This window comes from Anabas testudineus, chromosome 14, assembly GCF_900324465.2.
Source record: "Anabas testudineus chromosome 14, fAnaTes1.2, whole genome shotgun sequence".
Lineage (NCBI taxonomy): Eukaryota > Metazoa > Chordata > Actinopteri > Anabantiformes > Anabantidae > Anabas > Anabas testudineus.
In genome coordinates this window covers 10,649,433-10,660,471 of record NC_046623.1, presented here as the reverse complement: position 1 = coordinate 10,660,471, position 11,039 = coordinate 10,649,433, and the positions used below count along the sequence as shown (strand labels likewise).

The following is an 11,039-nucleotide window of genomic DNA, read 5'->3' as shown; positions in this document are numbered from 1 at the left end:
AGACATAATCATATGTTGGTCTGTGCTGTATTTTCACATAAGTAGCTATTTGAAAAAGATGCATACACTGAGTCACACAATGTGCAGTGGTGACAGTTTGAAATCAAACTATCCAGTCCACAAATTCTTATAGTTTCTTAATGCACCAACTAAATGTCAAAATGCTCCTCCTTACCTGTAAAGTCAGCACTTTGCTGTATAGTGGTGATACTTTGAGGCTTATGTCTTAACTGACAGTCTGGACATTATTACTTTGATATTTTAAGGATATGTGGTTATGATACAACTGACTTTCTTAAGACTGCCAGAACTGCAGTCTATAGACATATTTTATAGCTCAGCTAATACGTTTTAATAAATTTGCCTTTTTGTGTGGATCAAAATGATATCACTCTGTCTCTGAGAGTAAAAGGTTAGTTGTGCTTAGGTTTGAATGATTGTTTTGACCAGATACAATCGCCAGCAGTCAGGTCAAGATCCTCTGTGTTGCCACAACAAGAGCTGGGAAGACAGACAGATGGTAGATCTGTTGGCTGAACATGTTTAGCCATCAAAGGGCTCAGTTCATTCATCTTTCTGCTCATTCTTTGTAGCCACTTATTTATGCAATTAATCACCATTACCACAAAAATACTGCTCTCATAACATCAGACTTTAACAATTGTAAATTACAATTATAAACTTAAAACGCTGTTGGGAATTTGAGTAAAATTGAATCTTAAAATTTTATTTTATACAGTATTTGATTAAATGCACATTTACAAAACCCACCGGTTCTACACAGCATCATTGCTCACTGGCACTGAGATACCATTCATTTAACCTTCACAAAAATGAACATTCAACTTTTACTCTTCCAGACTAAAGCAACATTCATTTACAAAAGAAAACCTCAACCTCTACATCAAACAGGTATGCCACCATTATATATGTATCACCACCGGTCAATCTATTTCTAGGCAAATGGAGTAAAATAAAACAAAAATAAGTTTAACATGTGTTTGGATCAGTCACATGGAGAATAAACCACATCCCATCTTGTCTAACTCCCAGAAAGAAAGCAAACAAGTCAGTTTCACAAAATGTTCAACTCTTCCTTCAATTGCTGACCTATTAGTCTGTCACAGGAGGAAACACTGGGTAAAAAAACATATATCGATATAAGATGTACAGAAATGTGATGTACAAAAACAGAAAGTCACAGTATTGTTATAAAAAATAGGACTTAAACAATTGTTATAACAATACAAAGTCCAAAGTTGTTTGAAACCAAAGCCTAAAATCTCACATTTTCATGAAACAGTACTGATAACACCTTTGTCCTCTATTCGTTTTTATAACCCTCCTCAAGTTTTTGCTTCTCTGTGTTGTTACTGAGGAGGGCTGCATTGTTTATCACTTGGACCTTGTCAAAAAATTTGAAATCTGCAACAAATCGTCCACCTGTGGTGCTGAACAGCACCGGCTTGAACTCATAGCCCCAGAGGATCTCTTGAGGAATGTAGGAGGTGCGACTCTGGCACGTGGCGGCCGTCGACTCCATTGTGGCGTTGAGAGTGATCAGCAGCTCAAACGCTCGAGTGTGAAGGTTTTCTGCGTTCAGTCCTGCCAATGGGCTGTGCTCATCCAGAACATGGTAGAAGGTGATTGGCAGGATTAGGAAAGGGCACTCGCCACTGGAGTCCATGTGGAAATTAACAGAGCTCTGGTGTACTTGTGTCTTTTCGCCCTCCTCTGTCACATTTGAGTGGAGGAGCTTTCCTGTTAGCTGGCACTGGATCAGAGGGCTCTTCCTCATGTTAGCCACTCTCACCATCAGACACAGTTTGCCTTGGTGCCTGCAGATGACTGCCAGCTGGCTGAACTTGATGGTCTCTGCTCGCTTCTTGGGTCGAGCCAGTTTGGCTAGAAATGCACCCGTGACGAAGATTTCAGCCAGGCCAGTGATGACGAGCTGAGCCACCAGAGTGAAGATAGCCAGGGGACATTCCTCTGTGATGTAACGAAAACCATAGCCAATGGTGGTCTGTGACTCCAGGGAGTAGAGGAAGGCTCCAGTGAGGGTCTCCACATTCATCATACAGGGTGTGTGGCTGGAATTCAAACCAGCCTCAAAGTCTCCATTGCCCAAGGCAATGAAGTAAAAGATGACTCCAAAAATGAACCAAGTCATGACGAAGGTGGAGGCAAACAGAGTGAGTTTGTAGCGCCATTTCATGTCCACCACAGTGGTCCAGATGTCATGCAGATACATCCTGACCATGCCTTCAACGTTTTCAATGCGCACATTGTTGTGGCCGTCCTTGGAAACAATCCTTCGCTGAACCTCTGTCTTCCTGTTGGCCATGCTCTGTGTCAACAAAAACTGATAATGTCTCCAGAGGTTTTAGTTTGGCATCGCCAGTAGAAAGACTGAGAAAAGATCAAAAAAAGAACTATCATCTTACTTGTAGATATAACAGTTACACATCACAATAATGTCTATGTGCATATAAAATAGAGTAAAAGTGTAATTTGAATAAAAAAGCACATTTGCTCTCTTTCTCACGAGGTGAAATTCATTTGTTGTGGTTGTATTTGTCCAGTTTGTGAGATGCCTATCTAAGATTTCTGCATTCACCCCAGAACAATAGAGGTAGATGAAATTTAATATGCGGAGCTCAACTTGTCTTTCCAGGAGCTGTGAAATGGTTACTCCGAACAATCCACACTTTCTACCAACAAACTAGTTCCACAGAAAACTGTTCACATTGTGCTCTGCTGACGCAATGGGAATCAAACCTGTGAACCTATTATGTAATCCATCCTTTATACTTGTATTTAAATTTTTCACAGTAACATAGAGTTTTGATTGGTTAAACGCTGCCAGTCTTATTAATTCCTGTTTTTATTATCCAGTTACTCATCAGTTGATGACATGCTTTATAAATGTTTTCTTTACAGTTGTAGTATTGAAGGTGATTGCTAGGTGGTGAAAACTGTTAAATATAATGTTTATAATGTTTAATGTTTCTGCTAATTATAAAATTCAAACCAAATGTTTCTCAAAAGTGACATATTAGCACAACTTATAACAAAATAAAACACTGTTACAGAAAATCTGATTCATCTAAAACTGGCACAGTCCACCTCTATGATCCATTAGGTTATTTTCATGTAATTTAATTAAAAGTATGTACTAATCTTGTAATGTCAAAACAGAAATGTTAAATGTAATAACTTAAATTATGATAAATATAATAACTCATTACACTTGACATGTTGTTAAATATAGAAAAAACAAAAAGTCAAATTGTGTTAAACATGAAACAACTTTGTATGTTCCTTTAAAGTCGATAAATAAAAGATACAGCAAAGCATTAAACACAAGAACATGAGATGAGAAACTACAAAAAAGTCGCAATTAATGATTAAAATATTTCACAGTATTTGATGTACAGCACACAGTGTCTGAACAACACAGTGCTATCACAAATTGCTGTTACGTCTTACTGTTAATACAAGTTGAAATTTAACCTTGTAGTGAACAATTGCAGGAACCTGAGATCATTAGCTGTACCTTTAAAAGAAATCATTGCATGATAAATGTAAATACAGTATGCATTCTACTCACTTTCTATTGTGCAGCTTTGTTGATTTACCTCAGGTGTTTGCCTTCACTTGTCACACACAATCTGTAAGTTAAAGTTAGTTCAGTGTCTTCTTTCCCCTATTGTCCTGGGCTGTGAAGGCTGAACTTTGGCACAGCTGTAATCAGGGTAAAACAGAGATGAGAGACAAAGCCAAGCTGTAAACGCTGATCTAAATGTGGGTTGGCTTTTATTCTGCCACCTCCCCTGCCTCTCCACAGGTAAGAACAGCAGCTCTGTAAGCTTATACTTTAGTTTGCTGCTTTTATGTTTGCTATTGTTTGACATACTCACCCAGATTTACTGCTTTTAGTGCCTAATAATTCCCCGAAGGGCATTATGAATTCATAGGGCCCTTTTGATATCAATACAAATAAGTTGTGGTTTGACTGAATTCCGGTCTGACATTAGAATTAAAACCTATGAAGATTATAAAGTGTGTGTGTGTGCTGGAAACCATTTCAGTGTCTTAACATGATGAGTATTTGCATCTTTTGCAATTGTTAAAGTAAGTATCAGTCCAAGTGTTGGCAAGGTGGCATTTATGTATTGTATTATGTAGATTAAATAAGAGCTGAATGAAGTTGAACACTCAAATGAAGTTCATCAACCACTTTATCTGAGCCCTTAGGGTAAAAATGCAAAATAAAAACTGTTAAAAAATAACTCATGCTGTACACAAGTTAAAGCTATTTAACAATTACCTAAATTATGAGAAATGACGTTTACAATTTTAAGGTGTGTCACCACTGAGAGGAATTAAGTGAATACAAAGACAGTTAAAGTTTTACTGGGTATTCAGACCTGGTTGGGTGGGGGGGTGATGTTTTAAGGCACATAGAATTTTCCATAAAGCATATATTTTAAATTTCTCAATCAAACTAAAAACTTAATTTTGTATTAAGCCATTAAAGTTGTTGTAACATTTAATGGTTTAATGCCAGACCATCCAGTCTTATTAAAAATTGTATTACCTCAGCATCTGAGTTACTGGAATTTGTTATTCAGAGAACAGACTAACTTTGACCTTTACTTTTTACCACACCGGACAGTTGTCACAGAGGCAGCTACATTTAATCACTTTAGGCGGCTTTTAAGTCCACCGCCATCAGACTGTCCAACAAGATCTGTGCACCATCCAAACAACACTACACACAAGATGTCAAGAGTCATTCAAAGTTTAAGCAATAAGAGGAGCTCAAGCGTTGACTGGAGTGAAAGTATTAGATGAGGTGTGAAAGCTAAACAGAGTCTGAAAGGTCAGAAGAAGTGGAAGAGCTGGGAGCAATTTCACTGACACCTAAAATATAAAAATCCTTTGAAGTGACATGTTGACATGTAGGTGGTATGAATGGATGTACTGAAACTAAGTTGAAAAGCATAAGTCGCACAGACAACAACTTTTAAAATACAGCATGTTGTGTGTTGAATGTTTTTTTTAAGTCGTAGACATAATTAACTTTATGACCTTGAATTGCACACCTTTGCAGCTTTGTTATTAACCACATTATTATTATTCACATTCCTGAAGTCTGTGTGTGTGTGTCTGTGTGTGTGTGTTATTAAAGCCACTTTTCCACCACACAAGCTGTAATTAATTCCCCCTTTCTCTTCTCCTGCTTACACACAGATGGGGCTGGGTATAGGATCACCAGCTGATTTCTCATTTCTTGTGGTTGTTCTTTACAATTTCATAAAAATGTTAAGAGACAGAGATAATCAGAAAACACACTTTGCATACATGCATATCTCTGTTGCCAGCAATAAAGCTAGTTGATCAACTGGGAACTGCAAAAGTACCTGACAAAGAGCAATAGCACAACATAGGAAGTCAAACGAAGGTGCCCTTATTTTGGGTAGTCTTGCTGTCTGGTTTGTAAAATTGATACCAAACATATTGATTCATGTAGACTCTTTTTTATATATTTATATTTATATGAATTGTTAAGTTTATCATTAAATTGTCTCCTAATACAGTGGAAACATGGAAAATAAGTCATATGTGAGCAAACATATTCGACGTTCGTCAGTCAAATGTCACATTTAAACACTAATAATTACCTTTAAAAAGTATTTGTGGGAACATATAACACTGTTAATATTACTAAGTTAATGAAATCAGGCATGTTGCTGTGGAGTGAGCGTCCCTACGTCATGCCAAATTATTCAATCTTAAATTTGACAAGAGGAGATGCATGTGCCATATAACCCTCAGTCCCATATAATCCATCTCTTTGTTGGGAACACTGAGTTTCACTTAGGTTTTAGCTGTAAAAGTCGTTTTAAAAAGTTTAACCAAGATGAAGGAGCCCAGCCCCACCTAGTGACCAAAATGTTTAAAGCACCGTACACTGCTTTAAAACCTAAAGCTTTTGTGTCTTTAAACAATGTGAGATGGTTCATTTTCTGATGTACATCAATAATAATCATATAACTAGTGACATTTAAAGTTTAGATTTTATTAATGAGTATTCAGCATCATACTGTACATCACTCATACTACTATACAGACACAAAATGACCACTCATTGATTTAATTTACAAAAAATAGCATGTCCCACTCCAGGACCCAGCGTTTTGGATATGTTTATCTAGGTATGTAAGTAGTAGTCATTGTTGCAGTAGTATCCTCAGTGAACCAATGATGTATGGTGCGTGTGCTGGTACTTTTCAGTTACTGCATATGGAGCAGAATACACTAATTCTGCTGATCTGCATTATTCAGAGCTGAGTCCTATAAAAAATGTAAACAAGTGAAAAGATTCAAGACTGAAGAACAGAGGAGTCAATGTCACCTTATCATTATTAAATAATTTTTTTCATTAGTAAGAAGTGTTCATCATGCTCTAAAAGATAAAAATGAATATGAATAACTCTGTGGGAACCAAAAACATACAACGCTCATTATTGTAAATCCAATTAGTCCCAAGTCTTTTGGGGTGTAAATAATTAAGACTGGGTTCAGGAAGGTGAAGTTCATGCAGGGGTCATTGTGGTGTAGGGTTAGCAGTGGTGGCCTTGAGGATGCCTCGCAGCACCTTGTAGTTGTTGAGGGGTTGGTTTTCTTTGGGGGGGTAACAGGGGCCTCGATCTGTTGCATATGAATAAGGGAACCGCAAAACCCAAAGACTGTCAGGCGGCAACACTAAATCGGTCTGCTCTGGATGGAAAACTGGACAGGGAGGAGGACCAGGCTGTACCTGAAAACACATGAGTAACACACAACAATGTTAGCAATAATGAAATGTATTAGTGATAAATTAATTAATTAATTAATATGTTTCTATTCAAGCATTGGCATGATACTGCTTAGAAAACGAAATATAACTTTCACTTCAAATTTCCAATTTCTGACTGTTAGCTTTAATTAATGAGAAGTCCAATAACTGTAGCAGCAGTAAGTACATTCACAGTGAACATGACACTCCATTAGCTGTATTAAAATGTGAAAATAGAACTAAAGAGAAATCCAACAATAGGAGCTTATACAGGGTCCTTGACAAAGTGGTGCAAAAAGCAGTAATTTACCTGTGGGTTGAGAGTAATCTCCAGCGGGGAATCAGGCACCACAATGAAAAGGCGAGCCAGCTGGGCAAAGTGAGGCTTCAGGCCGCGGCCCTGAGAAGGGGAAGGGATGTAAAGTGGCATGTCTGTGTTTAGCACTCTGGTGGCAGGATCTTTAGCACCTCCTGGCCCCATAACCTTCACTATTTTATCAGGTGCGGAGCTAATGAAGCGTCGTCCCCTGCTGTCTTCATATTCAAACCCCACAAAGACTCGAGCCATATCATCCCTCCTGCGACTTCGACCAAGACCTCCAGTGCTTCCTCTCTTTCCCACTAATGTTTTGTTGGGGGCTGGCCAGGAGGATGTGCCTCCATTCAGAGGTTCTGTAAGTCCTGTATCGTCCTCTGATCGAGAACGGATCACCAAGTCCCACGGCAAGAGAAAGGAGGAGCCGGGGAGGAAGCCTGGCTGTTCCAGACCAGTGTGGCAGTTGTATGACTTTGCTGGGCCCAGTTTGACCAGTGACCAGCTGGAGAACTTAGGTAGCAGGCCTTTGGCGCAGCCAGAGTGCATCATACCAGGCAGGTATTCCACAGTGGAGGGCTGGCGATCTACAAGACTTGGCCTTTTTTGCTGGACTTGGGTTTCAGCTGAGTCTCCATCCCCGTAGGGCCCCAGACTGTCCGTTGACTGGCCTAGACTGAGAGCCAGACTGAGGCTGGTGTCTCCAGGTGTGTGGCTCTGGGCAGTGCTTGGCTCCTTCAGTCTCTCTGTCTCACCAGACCCCGTGGTCTCACATGGCAGTCGCTGAGCTTGGTTGCAGGCTGGGGCTGGGTCAGGAGTGCTGGGCTGGAAAACTGGAAATTCAATCCTCTCCAGCTTCCCACAGCATTTCTCCTCCAGAATCTGTTCAGAACAGAAATATCAAACATTTCTAACAAATAAGTGGGAAAACTAATACAGAATGTAGAACTGGACAATGTGACAATATATGTAATTCACATCGTCTTATTACGAGGTTGAAATGTTTTTGGGGGTATTCTCATTCTCATTTCTCTCATTTTTTCTGATATTAAATCAAATGTGTCTGTACTAACATTTCTCAAAAAAAATTAATTTAATTGACAGCAGAAAAATCATGCATTCCAAAATATGTAATTATGTATACAGAACAAGGACTGTGAAATAAAGTGTGAACCTATATTTTAAAGTTTCTGGTTGCATTGGGTAGACAATGTTATTATGAAGTTTGTATAATTTGGATCTCTACGGAGAAAGAAATAATAATTATAATATAATACCATCCACAGATAAATTGCAAATATGGCCAGTTTGACTGACTGCTGATGTCCATGTGTTACATTGGACCAATCAGAGCTGCACGTGATATTTGATATGACCACTTGCAAAGCTGCTCTGCTGCGGTCCTCAGAGCGACTGTGTTGTGTGAATCCTGACCTGGAAGAAGTCATAATTGGCAGCTTGGATGTCAAACGGATCCTCACGTGGAGCCTGTTTCCTGCCACAGTTGCAGGAGCTTGTGGAGCGCCCCCGGCTGTTGTGGTTCAGGATGGGTGGGTTGCGATCCATGTCTGGCTTCTCTCCTGCAGAAAGCAGAGTCAGATTTTATGAGCATGTCGTGTCATTAGTTTGATACATGTGAGAGATTACACTGTGCAAGTCATTTCTGAATCATACACCTTGTATTTTACATTGACCACATTTCAATCAAAAAATGAAAGTAGAGCAAGAGCACTCACCTGGCTGAGGCAGCAGGTGGAACTTGTGAACACAGTGTTGGTCCGTCAAGCTTCGCTCCTCACACAGCTGATGGCCATTGCTCCAGAACTTGTAGCAGTCCTCATGAAGCTGTAGTGCATAGCGCTGGAAAGCCACACCACGAGCATGCTGGCTGTATACCCGCAGAGCCTGGGCCAGCTGGTTTTTGTGAACTGTAGTGGTGTAGTTATGAGGAAGGTTGGACTGGTACGCGTTGTGAGCCAGTGGCAGAGCTTTCTGACACCTGTTCTCAGAAAACTTTGTGTCAGCGTCAAGAAAACCCTCCAAAACCTTCAACTGGCTCTGCACCTTAGTGGCTAGCTCTGCTATTTCTTCTTCTGTGTTGCTAATTAGGACTTGATAAAGTCTGGAGGCAACCTGAACCCATTTGGAGTAAGTGGGCAGCTCAAAGTGTGAAGGTTGAGGGTTGCGCCCGACGCTGTCGTCAAAACCTTTCTTGGTCAGCACCAGCTCTACATGCTGCCAAAGAAATTCTTTCAAGCTACAGTCCACCAGCTGACCGCTTCCTGATAAACCGCCTGAGTCACCACTAAAACTGGACTGCCGAGCTGAGCGTCGCATCTGCTGATAACGCCTCGGCCCTGACACTGATGGAGTAGAGTCTTGATCACCCAAAATGCAGTTGGCACGCAACTGACCAAGCAAGGTGCCCACAGGGTCTTCATCTGCAGCTGGTATCACATACACAAATGCTTGGTTGGCAGGCACTGTGAACAAGCAGTTGCTGCTTTGGTTGGTCAGGACCCTGCTTTTACGGAAGATGCGATAAATTTGGTCCTCCAGGGCATGCTGCAGCCTCCTCCTGGGAGAGTGCTTTTTGGGCTTGTCAGGGTTTCCTCCAGACTCTGATCCATTTGCAACCTTTAGAAGAACAATAAAAAGAGGTGGAAAGTCAAATGTGTTTATGTGATAATATCTGTTGTCAGGGTTATAATTCTAATATAATAAATAAATAAATGTAAATACACTTAGTTAGTAAGAACGGTGCCTGTTGGATGCCTGTGTGTTGTTTCTGTTAGTTTTCTTGAGCAACAAATGTTGCGAGTATTTCTGAGATGATAGGCAGAAGGGAACTTACTGAGACCTTTCTGATCACCTGTATTCGTGAGAGGCCCTGGCATCCCTGACAGCCCCTTTGACCATTGCATGGTTGCAGGTTTTACATGACAATAAAAATGATAAAATATGCAAGGCTGATCATAACTATTTTTGTACTTAATTAAAATAAAAACCTTCAGAGTGCCGTTTATCTGGAAAACGAAGAGCAGACGTGGAGGGCAGGGCCGACAGTTCACCTTCCACTCTTTGGACACCGGGCATTCTTTGATGGCAGCTCGAATCAGAGGAAGGACCTTCTGCCGCAGGGCGTCCAGGGCTCGGAAGAGCCGGTCGTAGTTCACGTCGAAGGTCTGGTTCGGGTGGACGAGCAGCAGGACGTGGCACACGGAGAACATGTAGAGCAGGTGGAGACAGTGTTGTCTGTCGAGGCCTTTCCAGAAGTCGTGGGCGTCGGAGTGACTGGTGCCGGTGCTCATTGACTGACAGGCCCGTAGCAGCTGCCGGCTGTCGCAGACGGAGGAGAGAAGCAGGTACAGCACCCGGTTCTCCTGGTTGTAGAAAGCCTGGATGTGGCTGTCTGCGGTGTCACCGTCCTCCGTTCCGCCGAACAGCGAGAAGATGTGTTTGTCCGCCAGAGTGTTGATAAGAGACTCTTTCAGCGGCCCCGGCTGCATATTGCTTTTACCGAAAACACCGACAACACATAAACCATCGTCCCGGTAAGCAGCGTCCTCCAGGAGATCCGACTGAAGCAGAGCTCCCATGCTCACTGGGAGAGCCATACTTGCTTCCTTCATGTTGAAAAATCAACGGACTAAAAACAACGATGCACTTATTTCCGGGTTCGTCAACTAAAACGTCCGAGTAGATACAACATCCGCTTTGGAGTTCCCTTTTGTTATCTAAATGTGTTTCTTCTGCATTAAATATAAGTACGTGATGAACAGGTAATGAATGTAGCCGAAATATGTTGAATGTTAAAACCAATATTAATAAAAAGATGAAAATCGAAAACAATTAAACAAAAAAAATAAGCCTATAGTT

At 40.8% G+C, this 11,039-nt stretch overlaps 2 protein-coding genes across 3 annotated transcripts; both read right to left on the bottom strand.

Moving 5' to 3' along the window:
- Positions 1-637: 637 nt before the first annotated feature.
- On the bottom strand, positions 638-3,791 carry kcnj15 (potassium inwardly rectifying channel subfamily J member 15). 2 transcript variants are annotated; one of them, XM_026369954.1, is made up of 2 exons: positions 3,642-3,791; positions 638-2,412 (listed from the first exon to the last, which is right to left on the bottom strand). In XM_026369954.1, exon 2 carries the CDS (start codon positions 2,345-2,347, stop codon positions 1,325-1,327), a length of 1,023 nt encoding a protein of 340 aa, XP_026225739.1. In that variant the 5' UTR covers positions 2,348-2,412; positions 3,642-3,791; the 3' UTR covers positions 638-1,324. The 2 variants fall into 2 exon arrangements, with proteins under 2 accessions (XP_026225739.1, XP_026225738.1); XM_026369953.1 differs by having other exon boundaries at positions 3,614-3,790.
- A 2,319-nt stretch (positions 3,792-6,110) lies between these two features.
- smg8 (SMG8 nonsense mediated mRNA decay factor) lies at positions 6,111-10,812 on the bottom strand. Its single transcript, XM_026373226.1, has 5 exons — positions 10,169-10,812; positions 8,897-9,797; positions 8,595-8,740; positions 7,158-8,042; positions 6,111-6,829 (listed from the first exon to the last, which is right to left on the bottom strand). Exons 1-5 carry the CDS (start codon positions 10,790-10,792, stop codon positions 6,617-6,619), a joined length of 2,769 nt encoding a protein of 922 aa, XP_026229011.1. The 5' UTR covers positions 10,793-10,812; the 3' UTR covers positions 6,111-6,616.
- Positions 10,813-11,039: the final 227 nt, after the last annotated feature.

Coding starts and splice junctions, on each gene's coding strand:
- kcnj15 (XM_026369954.1), bottom strand. CDS start 2,347: ATGGCCAACAGGAAGACAGAGGTTCAGCGAAGGATTGTTTCCAAGGAC.
- smg8 (XM_026373226.1), bottom strand. CDS start 10,792: ATGAAGGAAGCAAGTATGGCTCTCCCAGTGAGCATGGGAGCTCTGCTT. Junction 8,741..8,896: donor CCACCTGCTGCCTCAGCCAG/GTGAGTGCTCTT, acceptor TGCTTTCTGCAG/GAGAGAAGCCAGACATGGAT. Junction 6,830..7,157: donor AGATTACTCTCAACCCACAG/GTAAATTACTGC, acceptor ATGTGTTTTCAG/GTACAGCCTGGTCCTCCTCC.